Source organism: Anopheles maculipalpis, chromosome X (assembly GCF_943734695.1).
Source record: "Anopheles maculipalpis chromosome X, idAnoMacuDA_375_x, whole genome shotgun sequence".
NCBI lineage: Eukaryota > Metazoa > Arthropoda > Insecta > Diptera > Culicidae > Anopheles > Anopheles maculipalpis.
This window is the reverse complement of record NC_064870.1, coordinates 2,114,567-2,129,283: the sequence shown is the minus strand read 5'-3', so window position 1 is coordinate 2,129,283 and position 14,717 is coordinate 2,114,567. Positions and strand designations below refer to the sequence as shown.

Sequence of the window (14,717 nt, the reverse complement as noted above, 5' to 3'; positions counted from 1 at the left end):
TGGTTAAATGCTGCCCACAATTGATTGTCAATCATTCATGCGATATTTCATCATCATTTGTCGCTATCCGCCGGAATTATGTACGCGTTTCAGTTCTACAAAATAAAAATAAAACAAAACAAACAAGAAAAGGAGCCTTGATTTTCTTATTCGCGAACAAACCCCTGTCGGATTCCACCGAACCGTAAAAAAGCAGTTCATTTTTGCTAATATTTTTGTGCTCTTACGCTTAAAATAATAAAAGAGCTGAGTGTCGTTACCAACAGCTACGAACGCATCCCGTAACCTTCGATTCTTAGTAGCGTAAGAGGTTTTTTATTTTTGGTTTCTTCATCCAACCGTTAAATGCACCTTCTTCATGACGGTGTTTGAAATCTCGTTAGGTAGCCTACGCACTCCACGGGTTTCCTCGGCAGGACCGGATATCGAATCCCAACCGGACCGTTTCAGGCTCCTCCAAAATGGCACAGTAAAACCCTCTCGAAGCAGTGCGTCGATCGAGTTTTCACATACACCAAACCTAAAGTCGATGAAATAAAGTCACTCCATCTCAAATCACTCTCGTTGCCTTTAGATCATTAGTATATGGCTAAGGTATGTGCCTATTTTCAGAAATGATAACAGCCATTTTAAAAAATTATGACCAGAAACAGCAACACCGCTAGCGCAGTACTGATCCATATTAGCAGGCAGGTGCGCTTCTTAAGCGCTTTAATCTTGTACTCGCGAGCCTTCTGCAGCTGGTGCGCACCGTGATCCGTGTTGAGCGTCGCCTGTTGCGCGTGGTACTCGATCACCTGCACCAGGCTGGCCTGCTCCATCACCAGGCTGGATATGCGCACAAACATATCGCGCACTTCCATCAACGATTTTTCCAACGCTTCCAGCTGACTGTGGCGCGTCATGATGTCACGTAGTATTTGCCGCTCTCGTTCCGTTTCCTCTAGTAGCTACGAGAGAGAAATGCGGAAAACTCCATACTAGAAACATTTCAATAAAACTGCTACCCTAGAATGCTGGGTCGCTCACACATGCATACATTGCCTGCGAAAGGTGACCTCTGATTGCCGGTAAGTTGCTCCAGTGCCTCATCGTCCGTGATGTTGTAGTTCACTGGAAGGATTTATTGCTCAGGTGTTATTTATATTCTGCATCGATTCTAGCCAAAAGTATCTAATGACACTGCCATTCTTACTTGCTTTCGCTTCCAACTTCATCATCGACATGATACGATGCTCGTAATATGCCACTAGCTCGTCATGTTCCCGGTACGCAGTCAGGTAGTCGTCCCGGATCACCAAGAACTGTGTGTTTTTAATCCGGAACAACACGCCCGTTCTGTGTACGCTATCGTCGCCGAGTTCCGACTCGAGCTGCTTGATGGAGCTGTAAATGCGCTGGCAGAGCTGATTGTTTTCCTTCATCTTTTCCTCTATCCGGTCGCGTATGGCTGCCGACGTGGGGTTATAAGATTCAACAACAAAAATATCAGCAATGGCGGATTTTAGTCTCTTCCCTCATCGTTGGAAAATAAATTATTACGTTTATCATTGTAGTGAAATTTGGATGTTCCGATCAGTTTTCGCATGTCGGTAATGTTGGTCCGTATCGTTTGTATCCAGCCAGTAAGTTGAGAAAACTGAAACGAGATAGGATCGCAATAAAATTTATTCGTGTCTTGACGTGTTTTTATTCGTCTTGCTTGATTTTATTTTGCTCGATTGTGTAGGTGGTTTGTAAGTTAAATTCTCTGTAGGTTAAATAAGTTCTAGGAGGAAAGATAATTGAGGAATCATCTATGATTGATGAGCTTTACAAATTGTACAAATACAGAACAGGCAGGAAAGTTTAATAGATAACTAGGACACAGTCGTTTAAATTGTTTATTGCAAGCTTCCTGCGGAGAAAGGACCCTCCTTACTATCTTGGACTTGGAACAGGGTATATTATATTCATACTTCACATTTGGTAGTACTTTAAACGACTATCCTTCTGTTATGTGTTAGACGGCTTAGCATCTAAATAATCGAGCTAATTAAACTCAAAATTTAAATTAAATTTACCAACACACATACCTTTTCGAGATTTTGGAAGATTTCTTCTTGTGATCTGGACAACGGCATCTCCCCCTGCCCGACGTCATCCGGATTGTGATTGGCGTACTTACTTCTCTGCGGTCATTGTACGGTTCCAGACATCGTATCGAAAGGGCCCAACAGCAAGTGGAGTATATACGCAAACGATTTGATTACATATTGGTTTGCGAATCGCGTTTTGTTTTATGTACTCATTTTGATCGTCGTCTGGGGATGGTTAGAATAGCAACAAAAAAAAAAAAACGACGCAAGAGCACCGCAACTACCATACCAACGACCCTGGGGGACGTTGCCACTAATTGGCGCTAATTGAAAAACGGTTCAACACGGCGATCGACATCCGGCCGACGGTAACTGGTGCTTGCGAACCGGTTCGATCAGGAGCTAGGAGGGGTTGAGGAAGGGGTGTACGGATCAAATAGCCTTTCACTTACGCTTTTCAGCTCCGCTAGCCGATCCTTCACCATGGTTGGAGATCCGTTTCGTGGTTGATCGATGGAACGAGGCGAGGATGTCGTGTGGTACCGTTGCTTGGTGCATTTGATTTTGATAGCTGTGCAATCTCAGCAGTCGTCGGTGTAGGCGTGTGAGGATTAACCAATCAACGTTGTTACTGGGCAGAGCACACAACAGCTACCGACATTCCCGGCAGAAGAATTTAAATATTTCGGAAGTGTGAGATGCTCTACTTCTATCACATTGACGAGCACAACCGTGTCTCACTACGTGCACGCTTATCAGGCGATGTCAGGTGTGATGACTATGATTCATTAGCAACACGAAACCCCACTGCGGGCCAGCGAATGGTGAAGTTGTCCAGATATTGTGCTGATCGGCCCCAAGGAGACTAGTGCGCTCTGACACACTATCTGACCCGTACGGATACGAACCTCCGTTAGCACTAAGCCGCTAATAGCGACCGAGCTGGAGAGCAGAAGCACGCATACTGCACTGTGTGTGCAAACGTACACCACGCTGCTGCTGATGTGGTCTAAAGCACATAAAGCCTACTTGGAGGGTTGCGCGCGCCCGCACACACACGTGGACTCGCAGAGCATGTTGCCGCGCTCACTTTCTTGCTCTCTCCAGTGAGGGTAAAACCCGTAATAGCCACAGTTTACGCACCCCATCGTTTGCAGTGTATGTACACAACAGCCCCAAGTGTTCCAGTTATTTTACTACCAGCCCCATCTAGTCACGGTGTTAGTTCGATAGCGTTCTGTGGCGCACACATACCGATAACGAGATGTAGGAGATAAGATAATGCATCGTGATGACATGTTTTTTTTTGTCTCTTTTAGCTAGTAAATTTTATCTAACTTTAGTGCGCATTTTGAAAGGGAAATTGAGTTCATTAACAATTTAAGGATGGATCGCCGGTATCGAAAACTAGAAACTAGTTTCTTGCACTGTCTACCGGAACCTACTACAACAGTCACAAAGGTAAGGTTAGAATCTGAAAATAAAGAAGTGCTTGTTTTTTGAGGATGCTTTAATCCGTTCTTCTAGAATTAGCAAGGCCAAAAATCATACTGCACTGTGTGTGCAAACGTACACCACGCTGCTGCTGATGTGGTCTAAAGCACATAAAGCCTACTTGGAGGGTTGCGCGCGCCCGCACACACACGTGGACTCGCAGAGCATGTTGCCGCGCTCACTTTCTTGCTCTCTCCAGTGAGGGTAAAACCCGTAATAGCCACAGTTTACGCACCCCATCGTTTGCAGTGTATGTACACAACAGCCCCAAGTGTTCCAGTTATTTTACTACCAGCCCCATCTAGTCACGGTGTTAGTTCGATAGCGTTCTGTGGCGCACACATACCGATAACGAGATGTAGGAGATAAGATAATGCATCGTGATGACATGTTTTTTTTTGTCTCTTTTAGCTAGTAAATTTTATCTAACTTTAGTGCGCATTTTGAAAGGGAAATTGAGTTCATTAACAATTTAAGGATGGATCGCCGGTATCGAAAACTAGAAACTAGTTTCTTGCACTGTCTACCGGAACCTACTACAACAGTCACAAAGGTAAGGTTAGAATCTGAAAATAAAGAAGTGCTTGTTTTTTGAGGATGCTTTAATCCGTTCTTCTAGAATTAGCAAGGCCAAAAATCAACATGATGGTGGCGCACCAACAACATAGGAATTGCGCAAGGGTGCTCGCTGCATCCAACCGGTCATACTACAGGAAACTTATCTACCTAAAATACCACCATAAAATAGTCGCGACGGACGATGCCTTGGCTGTATTGAGCATGTCCTGTATCAGTGCTCTGGTCTCATCTGAAATTCTTTTCCTTCTTTGTCCCTGAAGAAAAAAGGACGAAAGGACAATGGAGGAGCCGGTACAATGGGTGGTAGTCCAGCTGGTTATGCTGTTAGAATGGCATCAGGAGATTTAATCACTAAAATCATTTTAGACCGTCCTCTTGGGCTCTACACATCCTCTTGAGGGCTTGGTTCCTTGCGCATTTTTTTAGAGAAGTTCACAAGCAAGCGGTTTGATTGATGCCTAGTACAATCATGAGAGTTTCAGACTGTTCACAGATATTTGAAGGCCCCGACCATTATTGAATGCCGAATTTAGATCAACAGAATTTTGTTCCAATGATCCAGGTTTGAAAATGATTTCTCAATGCAAAACTCGTAATTCCTTCGTCAGCTCAAACCCACAGACACACACATCATTTACTATCAAAATGGGGAAAAAGGGAGAGGTTTGCATTTGTATTTCCGTAATAATGTTCTGTACATCGCTTTTTTTTTTTTGTTCGCTCGTGGCATATTTCTTACAATTAGTTTTGCTTTTATTAGAAATATCGTTCCTACTAGCTAGGTTAAACAAATCCTCTGGGAAATACCTGTCAAGTGTAGGGTAAAGAAACGAAGTATAAGGCAGCAAATTTTAAAACAGGTATGTCTGACTTACTTCAGCAGGGGGGGTTTATATCTGATTGTTGATAAAAGCAACAAAAAAAAAAAAAGCTGTAACATAAAAGTGAAGTTACTAAAACTAAAATGTTGGCTTATCGTATCGCTATTCTATTGCTTGTTGTGTCCTTGGCAGGCTACTTTGATGCGTTTTGAGATTCCTTTTAGAAGCTGCCAGAATCGTTGCGTGGGATAATAAGTATACCTGATTTAAATTGTGCGTCCTTATCAACATTTTGCCACACTATTAGCAATACAAACAAATGCGTAACATATGGAAGGCGAATAAGTAACTTTTAAAGTTAAAGTAAAGTGTTGCTTCCTTTGTAAGCTCCAATCGTCTAGTCCTGGTAAAATCGGTAAAATGGTTTTCCTGTGTTCCAACAACAACTTATGTTCATTCGATTTTTGATTTGATTTGTTTGCCCGGAAAGATTGAAACGTGGAACATTTTTCATTCCAGGATTTTTTTTTATGTTCTGTTTGTGCGTTGCTACAAAACAACTAACTTCTAGGGTAAAATTTGACTGAAAACTAGAAACAAGCAAATAGCTAGTTTGATATCGTAAGCGTAATCGCCAGCATAATCTCAAACACGGAAGAAAAAAAAAACTATCCACCTAAATGTTCCAGTCAGGACAAAAAATAAAAGATTAACCATATACACCTAAACTAACTTCAATGGAAGCAAATAGTTTAACTCGTTTGAAAAACATTAATTAAAAAAAACATCTCAGTTTTGCTTACTACGAGCAAATCAACAAAACAAATAATACGTAATACTTTCCATATGCTGAAGTTTCTAACTTCGTGCTAATCAACTGATTTTCATTCTAAATCGATCATATGTCATGGTTTACTGCTTTCTGTTCGCTAGTGCGCATAGTTACGGTTGCATTATCAAACTCAACGTCTGGGATATGGGACCGTGTAACAATCGTATAATTTGTGTCAAGGAAGCATCGATGAGTGTGTCGATTAACAATGTTGATAACGCTTAACAGAATCCCGGCAGCACAGAATGCGATTCAATGATGTAAAGAGAATGCAACAAAATAACAGCAGTTTTCTTCTAATAAATCGATGGCACTGCCACACAACCGAAAGGCCCTGGTTCATATGCCGCCTCCCTGAATACTCAATTTTCTTGAGCTTTTTGTTTGTTTCGTTTCGTTTTAATGGCGCTGCTGAATACCATTTTTACTGGATTTATGTTTCGTGTGTGGTAACTTATAACTTCTACCGATTGCATTATGGGAACACCCCGTCTGGGCTGCTCCTTTAAGGCTTTGGTGTGCGTACCATGCAGGATCAGGGTATGACCATGGCCGTATATATTCACCAAACTCTCTACCACTCTAACCGATACGTATTATTTGGCTCTGCGTCCGATATACAGGTCCCTTGGGTTGCCTTGTACGTAAATATTGATAGCTTTTTATGATTTATATGCATTAGTTAAGGTTTTTTGTTGTTGTTGTTGCTTGTGTTTCATTACCAGCCATTTTTCTCGCATCGCAAAGTAATACTTTTATCTCTCCAGACATCAACTTAGATTTTTTTTTCGCTCTTAATTCCAGAAACCCTGACTAAACTTTATTTGATTACGACGGTCCAGTGCCGTATTGTCAAAACCTGTTGGGGTAGGTGTGTCTTATTATTTTCCCATAGACGGATAACCATACTTTGATTTGGAAAGCACAGATCGGCCCATAATAATGAGCAGCAATTTACAGGGTTTCAATCATAACTCTCAATGTTTGCATAATATCAGCCAGTAGAAAATCATGAAAAAGGCCAAATAGCCATTATAAACACTAGAAAATTCGTTGAAAAGCTCTCTAGCTGTATCTTGTAAATTTAATTATATGATTATTTTAGAAAAAATTAAGAAAATATTTTTTCACTGAACTAACTCGGTGCTCGGTCTAACTAAGCATAATTAATTCAGTTTTTAGTGTCATTTTGAGGATAAAAAGGAGCATAAAAAAGTTCATTATCGAACATAGCTCTAATCAAAACCTATACCCTCCCGGCGGAGGTGAATAATTTGAAAATGAATGAGTTAACAGTTGAAAAAAAAAATCAACTCAACTTCTCTTAACCTTAGAGATCCACCATCTGCATACACAGCAACGGGAAATTACATTGCATGCGCCGTTGGGGAAATAAAACAAAAATACTTTAGTAATCGTTCAATATATCGTTAAAACAAGTTTTACCCAGCAACAGAAAGACAAACAAACGATTAAAAATTATATAAAACGAACTCAATTTCATTACGCCTGGCTCTCCAAAAGCATGAAAACGTCCTCTAATCCACTTTAGAGGAGGAAAAGTTTAAGTTGACTGTTATAACTTCTTACTTGGTGTTGAGCTAGTCGAACGTAATCGACCGTACTGGTTCACCGGCCCAATACTTGTTTACGTAGAAAGCCTGAAGTGTGTATAGTGTTAATGAGGTTGGTAATGTCGTTTTTCGTCTGAAATTTGTCAACACCAAACCACGAGTTGCCTTTTTTGAACCCACCTCCACTGCCTTGCCCCGCCCAATCTATAGTGCGGTAGTTCTGACGTTGAGATTCATTCGCATAACCGTCGCGCAAGCTTGCCAAACGATGCATCCAAACATCGTCGTACTCCGTAGACTAGGGATACTGCCGTGCCCGTAATTCCTCCGCAATGTCCTGAAAGCGTGCAATGTAATCAACGGTGTTTTCGCTCATCACTGACATGTCCACCTGCAACGGGAAAACCAAAAAGGTGTCGTGTCGTTGTTAATGTTCCTAAAATATGCTCGCTGCTGCACTACTTACGTCCGGATCGATCGATTGCCGGATCGGGGATGAGAACGGTTCAAAGCTGTTCAGGATGTTGGATAACGACAGATCGTTCAGGTTCACGTCGCCCATCTTGTCATCGCAGGGTTCCTGTGCTAGCAGGCCCGCTGATGTGCCACTACCGCACGGCACAATATCGGGGAACAGGTTCGCCATCATGGAAGCTGAGGTGGATGGCAGCGAGAGGTCGAAGATGCTGAGGCTCATATCGCTAAGCGACAGTTCGGCGCCAGGGTTCTTCACCGGGCTGAGAACCGGAAACAAATCATGGCCGGTACGTGGACCATTGGAAGACGTTGGATTGGTATTTTCAATATTATTTCTGTTCATAGAGTTGGTGTCGTTTGCTGGGATCGAAGCAATGCTGTTGTTGTTGTTGCTACTGCTGCTGTTACTGGCGGTGCTTTTCAAAGTTAGATTTATGTTTGTACCCACTTCTGCTGCACAATACTGAGGATTGGTGGACTGTTGAGCGACTGTTTGCGCAGGGGTGACGATCACTTTTTCACTTGCGCTCGGGAGCACCGAAACCGTTGGCTTGGACGGTTGAATCATCCGCGAACCGGCAGTATTGCCAGAGGAGGAGGTAGTAACTGTTGCGGATGGTAGCGCCCGTACCATGCTCGGATGCAGTGGATGCATTGTGTGGAGGCGATTGATTCGAGAACGCCACCAGCGAGACTGCTTGTAACGAGGTGGAACGTGCTGGAAAATGCGTTGATCAAGATGTAAGGTTCAGGGTGTCCACTCAGATTAAGATTTCAAATTCCCGATTTTTTCAGTTTTTTCTCAGCTTTTCCCGGTTTTTTTTTCTAGTTTATGCAGGTTCACTACATTTCGATTGCTCAATGTAGATAAACTTATCTGTTATATGTCTATGGTTTCTAGAACTGCATGTAAGTTATGTGTTAAAGACATACTTTAAGGAAATAACTTCAAAATTTTCCAAAACAAAAACTCTTGCAAACTGAACGAAAACAAGGAGAACATATACGGGTTGACATTATAGAGAATCATAAACTGAATTTTTATTGCAACAACACACATTGCTTGAGCGTATATAGAATTAGAAAATGTATATAAAAATGTTGTAGAATAACTTCAATAATGGCATACAAACAAATTAATTTTTAAAATGGCTCAAAATTAGAAATGAATAAAGTTTTTCTTAAAATCATAAAATTTGCTCAATCAACATTGTTCAACAAACGAAGAGAGATGTAGCATACCGTCGATACAAATGATTCATGGTATCAAAATATCAAGCAAACACACCAACAACGCAAATGACCTACATTTCATGAAATTTAAAAACATAAAACCCGTTTTCTTCGGCGAAATTCCCGGTTTTCCCGTTTTTTCCCCGTTAAAATTAAAATCAAGGCTGATTCCCAGCTTTCCCGATTCCCGGTTGAGTGCCCACCCTGGAGGTTGAATAAAGCATTGAACAAATGAAAAAGCTCTCCGAGAACAGCCCAGTACTTACAAGATCTGGCACAAGGTGATTTATGGGGTTGGGCCCAGGCAGCATCGGATGTTTAAACTGCAAACGGTCATCTTGTGCCGATGCAATGCCGCCATCGATTTCGGTTCGCTGCAATATTGGAAGGAATGCATTCGTGTTAAGAAATAATTAGAATTATAGCAAACTTAGACGACCATACGGCAAATAGCTCTCATCATCTTCTTCTTGGCTTGGATGCCGTGTTCAATTCCCATCCCAACTTTTATAGCGTTTAATAGGGTCCGAACAATTCTGAGCAACCCAACTTTTTTGTTTTACAGCATCATACTGACAATGTAGAACAATAGCATGATAATAATATCGTAACGTACCTTTGGTTTACGTTCTGCCGCACTTCCAGGACGCTTTTTCGGATCCTTATTGCCCAAGCTGGCCAAAAACAGTAGGCTCTTTAATCGCCGGCTAATGGAATCGACCGGACACCATTGCTGTTCCTTCACTTCCTCCTTCGCAGTCGCTGCCGCTGCTCCTTCCTCTTTCACACCGGCAGGTTCAGTCGTGGACGGTTCCTGAGCGAGCATTAATTTCATGTTACCGTCATCCGTCAGCTGCTCCGAATGCTCTCCACCTTGATCCTGAAGCGCCGTCTTAGTAGCGGCAGTCGATACACACTCCTTCACCTCTTGTTTCACCGTAGCAGCAGCAGTAGTACGATTCTCCCGCACCCAATCGTACTCTAGCTCGACCTTCATCTCTGTCCCGAACATTATGTACAGATCGCCAACCGTCAGATCGCCTACGCTGTCGAGCGTCCATCCGTCCCGAATCCGTTGCATCTGTTCCTCCGATACGAGCGGTCGGAAGTGATTCATTGATGGATGGCCACCGTTTGGTTTGTTGACATCGCCACCCTTCCGTCGGTGATACTTTTTCTTCTTCTTCTGCACCGTCACGATAGTGGTGGTGGTCGTGGTTTTGGTAGTAACGCTCGTGTTCGTAATCGTGGTCGTCATCGTGCTACTGGACATCCCACCGTTTCTAGCGCCCTTGATCGCTTCCTCACCAGCTGAACTTTCGGCCGTATCCGGTTGATATCGGGCGGCCAGCAGCATATCTTCCTCTGATCCTCTGTATGCCCCTGTGGAAGTTTTTGACATAAAAAATATTATGGTTACCGAAGCTGCTATATTATGTTGTACATTCCCAACCTAGTCCCTGTGTGTATCACCATGTTTCCCTTAATCAATTTTCCCGCTTTTTCCGCTCCCCATTTTTTCCTCTTTCTTGTAGATTAAGATTGGTTGTTAAGTTTAGATTGTAAGAGTTTTGTTAATCCTAGAGATGGAAAACAAGTATACGCATTGAATTGAATCTTACCATCTAGCAACGCAAACCCGTCGCACGAATTGTCACTTTGCCGTGCGACCGGCGTATCAGAATCTGTCGCACGCGACGGAGCATAATGGTGCCGTCCATCGCACGCAAGAAAGTCCTTCAGCTCGGTCGACTCGTTGGAAGCGTTCGGTGATTTGAATTGTTCGGTGAAGGTACCGTTTTGCGCCACCATCTCGCCGGACGGTTTTTCCTCGCTCGGTTCCTTGGCACCAACGTCATCGTACTTTGGCTTTTTGCTTTCGCTGCACGCCTTCTCCGAACCGCTGTCCGTACGCGGGCGTCGACCAGCCGCCGCCGTTACACGCTCCTTGCACGCGTTCGGTTTCTCCGCCCCGCATAGCGTTTCGCCCGGTACCTTCACCCCGATGCGCTGCTCGTACGAATTGAGACAGATGCTGGTGTTGCTCTGGAAGTCGGTCAAGCTGATCATTGGCCGATGGATGATGGCGTTCTGGGCCGGTACGAACCGCAAAACTGGCACACCGATCATCCTGGCGCCGTCCTTTGCTTCCGGTGGCGCGAATAGCTGTATCTCGTGCTGTATGCGCTGGCGCGACAACTTCGACGAAATGGTTGCCGACGTACGCTTCATCCCGTCTAACCGTTCGACGAGCCGTACGTCCTGGGCGCGCCATTTCTGCTGAAACAGTTGCAGCAGCGCGGACAGTCGCTTCTGTATCGTGACGGTGATGCGCACGCGCGGATTCTGCGCCAACGACTGTACCCGGCCCCACGCCTCCACGGTGGACGGTTTCAGCAGCACATCCACCTTCGGCGGCAACTTAATCTCTTCCTGCCATTCTTCCAGCTGGTTCAGCTTCCGCAGTGCCCGACAGGAAGGCGTCTTGATGCGAATGTTTTTGCCCTTCTCACGTACCATCGTAAAACCCTTGTACACCAAATCTTTCAACTTGTGGAAGTACTTCTTGTTCTGGAATGGTACCTTCCGGCGCATCTCACCGTAATTGATCAGTGCGTACAGTTCTTGCGCTTCCCGCTTTACCTCGTCCGAAAAGTGTAGATACTTCATTGCTTTCTGATTGAACTGGTAGTACAAGTTGCGGACATCTTTCGATTTAAAAACCTGCTGCTCGGTACTATCCTTTCGGCGCTTTTTCGTGTTCAAATAGTTAATAATCGCTTCGAAATCCTTCCCGTACTCGTTCAACGCTTCGAAGAAAAGGTTTTTGTCATGATTGCTCCAGACGACGCGCATCTGCTTCGGTTGAATGGGCGCTTTCGTAAGGGTTGAGGTGTGCGGTTTTGCCGCTTCCTTGCGTTCGGCCAGCGGTGGCGTACTGCTCCGTATCGAGTCCATCCGCATCTTGTGCTTTACCCGGGCGCTCGTACGCAAAGTTTGCCCATTCTCCAGATCGCCGGACGGGTAAAAGGTGGTCACCGAGCCAAGCAGCTCCTCGGTCGGGAACGTAACGCTACAGCTGCGCACACTGCTGTCCTTGCGGGCCGCTGGTTTCGCCACCTTTCCGGATGGACCCGGTTCGGGGGCCGGTTGGCTTTTCGAGCTCGGCGCTTCGAAGCCGTGAAGCGGGTGGGGAGACTTTGGCAGCTCGAACGGGACAGTCGCTTCCGGTGCGCCATTGTTGCACTGCTCGGCCGAACCGTCAAGCTGTGTGGAGGTAGTGGACGTAAAATGTAGCTCGACATGCGTTGTTATGGATGACCCAGGGGCGGCGCTGCTGTGAACTGCCTTTTCGAGTTCCTCCGCAAGCGAACCACTTTTGTTCGATGGAGTTATGAACTGCAATTCCTGGAAATTTTTAATTCCCGCAAAACAATTGCTGCTGCTGGATGCGTACATTCTTCTAAGCAGGAAAAACTATGACAAACGTGTGTGTCATTGAAAACAAACAGGTAGACTGTGGCCAACATCCGTCGATGAATCATGCACGCAGGAGAACATTCTCGTCTACTGCTCATAGACCGACCCAACAGTACCTGATCAACAAGCCTGCCTTTGCTGATCCGTTTTCTTCCGTGACGAGGTAGAGGTTCTGTAATAGTAAAAAATAGGCAAGTAAATATTTTCACGCCATTAAGTATATACTAATCCGTTAGCTTTGGGATGGGTAAAACCACAATTTTCCCGGAGTCGGGTTAATCCGACTCCGAGGCATTCCGGAGGTTACTCCAGAGTAATTACTCTGGAGTAATCTCCGATACTAACTCCAGAGTGTACTGCGGAATCAATTGCAGATTACTGCGGATTATATTATGCTATGAGGCTATGAGCAGCCTACAATTGATTCCGCAGTGAACTCCAGATTACTCCGGAGAAAATTCTGCTTCTCTCCGGAGTAATTACGCCGGATTTTTTCCGACCTATACTCCAGCTTTTATACGTCCGGGTCAGAGTGGATTCATTAATCCACTCCAGAGTTCCTACCACTAGTCAGCATACATTAGACTCCCGTTCCTTCTAAGAGCTGTTAATATGTTTTAAAGGCAATGTAAAAGAAAAAGCACACATTTACCTCAAACGTTTTGCAATATTTTTTTTTTTTTCGTTACCAAAGATTAAGGCTCCTTTCGCTAATCTACTTTTATATCCTAAAAAAGCGTTTCGGTATGTGTTTGTGTTGCTACCAGCTACCAACACACAGGACACGCATAAGTGTTACGTGTCTTTTATTTAACAACTCTTTTTTCTATTGATTGATATTGAGCATGAAATGGTTTTGATTGCAGGTGTAAAGTGTTTGATTGCGGAAAAATTGCAAAGAATGCCCGATTCACTAATTTCTAGAAATTCGTTGATAAATGGCATCACGGCGCTATCGCGTCGCTAACGCAAGGCACGCCATTGACATACTTTTATCACTTCGCAACTTTGCACCCTTGCAAAAGGCTGCACGAAACTAACTTCATGCAACGTATCGCTCGATTACGGTGCACTTTTAACCCATTTTCCATCCACCAAGGATCAACAATTTTCCATATTGAACGAGAGGATTTTCAACACCAGAAAAATGGCGGAATCGGTCGCGCGAAAGTTTTCACAGGAAGCGTAAATTATTTTTACCACTCAGGTTTTTTTATGAGTGCGCGTCTCCGTTTCCCGAAACGAATAAACCCAATCGGCTAAGCGAACGGAGGGCACATTAAACACTTCACCACAACAACGGCAAAACTCTTAACGATATTACTGAACAGAACTAGTTAACCAACAGAAAGACGCAGACTACGTTTCCAAAGATGTCGTTCGGCTTTGGGTTGCATTGGCGCTCGGAGGCTGCATAGCTCTTCCAATATAAGCGAACCGTTTTCCTGCTTGGCCGTTCGCTGGTTTGCTTGTCAAAATTGAAACGTCATAATAAACAGCTTTCGGGAGGGAAAAACAAACACAGCCCAAGCAAACATTTTGGAGGATGACTGTACAAGGAAATGCAAATGATAACTTGCGGCGGACCAACTTTGGCGAATATCGCAAGCGCTTATGAAATCCTCGATCACTGATATTAAATACCCGAATACTTTAGCGAATCAGCACAAATAGAAACAAAATCATACCAAATAGATACGAAAGTCGTTGCGATTGATATGGAAAATGTATATTAGCCCGTTGAAGAGTTGAAAATGTAAACAAACTTTTTTACATTATTATTTTATGAAATTACTTAGTTTCTGTGCGCGAAACCAAGTGAAAATTTTTATTTTATAGTGGTTAAACATAAACTGCTTGGTTTTTACCTTAAAATGACAAAAATTAAAAATCGTATCCCAAAAACATGAAAATTTGATTTCAAGATTTGAACCGGTACGTATATACAAATGCGTTCAAACATCGTTCTGTCATGCTAGGTAAAATCCGTTTAGATATAAAATTTTTTTTTTTATGTTAGCAAGCGAAGTATCTACAATTTGTCGACTTGGGGGTATGCTTCTGTCGGTATTTTTTGTTGTTTTGCTGCTTGGCACTGCTTAGCAATACGTATCAACCTGTGGTTGAAAATCCGTTTACATTGCACAGA

General features: G+C 43.7%; 4 protein-coding genes across 5 annotated transcripts in view; 2 read left to right on the top strand and 2 right to left on the bottom strand.

The window, feature by feature from the left end:
• The window catches only part of LOC126559422 (transmembrane protein 41 homolog), a 452,775-nt gene that overhangs the window by 86,691 nt on the left and 351,367 nt on the right, over positions 1-14,717 (top strand). The window lies entirely within an intron of this gene.
• Positions 1-14,717, top strand: part of LOC126557510 (facilitated trehalose transporter Tret1) — a 259,197-nt gene that overhangs the window by 227,445 nt on the left and 17,035 nt on the right. The window lies entirely within an intron of this gene.
• Positions 630-2,592, bottom strand: LOC126559530 (syntaxin-4). Its single transcript, XM_050215702.1, has 6 exons — positions 2,531-2,592; positions 2,076-2,171; positions 1,543-1,639; positions 1,196-1,450; positions 1,040-1,113; positions 630-950 (listed from the first exon to the last, which is right to left on the bottom strand). Exons 1-6 carry the CDS (start codon positions 2,561-2,563, stop codon positions 630-632), a joined length of 876 nt encoding a protein of 291 aa, XP_050071659.1. The 5' UTR covers positions 2,564-2,592.
• Positions 7,612-12,547, bottom strand: LOC126567521 (protein cramped). The gene is made up of 5 exons (XM_050223744.1): positions 10,711-12,547; positions 9,705-10,447; positions 9,355-9,462; positions 7,845-8,573; positions 7,612-7,769 (listed from the first exon to the last, which is right to left on the bottom strand). Exons 1-5 carry the CDS (start codon positions 12,545-12,547, stop codon positions 7,677-7,679), a joined length of 3,510 nt encoding a protein of 1,169 aa, XP_050079701.1. The 3' UTR covers positions 7,612-7,676.

Coding starts and splice junctions, on each gene's coding strand:
- LOC126559530 (XM_050215702.1), bottom strand. CDS start 2,563: ATGGTGAAGGATCGGCTAGCGGAGCTGAAAAGC. Junction 1,451..1,542: donor ATTTCACTACAATGATAAAC/GTAATAATTTAT, acceptor CCACGTCGGCAG/CCATACGCGACCGGATAGAG. Junction 1,114..1,195: donor GAAGTTGGAAGCGAAAGCAA/GTAAGAATGGCA, acceptor AAATCCTTCCAG/TGAACTACAACATCACGGAC.
- LOC126567521 (XM_050223744.1), bottom strand. CDS start 12,547: ATGTACGCATCCAGCAGCAGCAATTGTTTTGCGGGAATTAAAAATTTC. Junction 9,463..9,704: donor CGGCAGAACGTAAACCAAAG/GTACGTTACGAT, acceptor CCAATATTGCAG/CGAACCGAAATCGATGGCGG. Junction 7,770..7,844: donor GGCAATCGATCGATCCGGAC/GTAAGTAGTGCA, acceptor TTCCCGTTGCAG/GTGGACATGTCAGTGATGAG.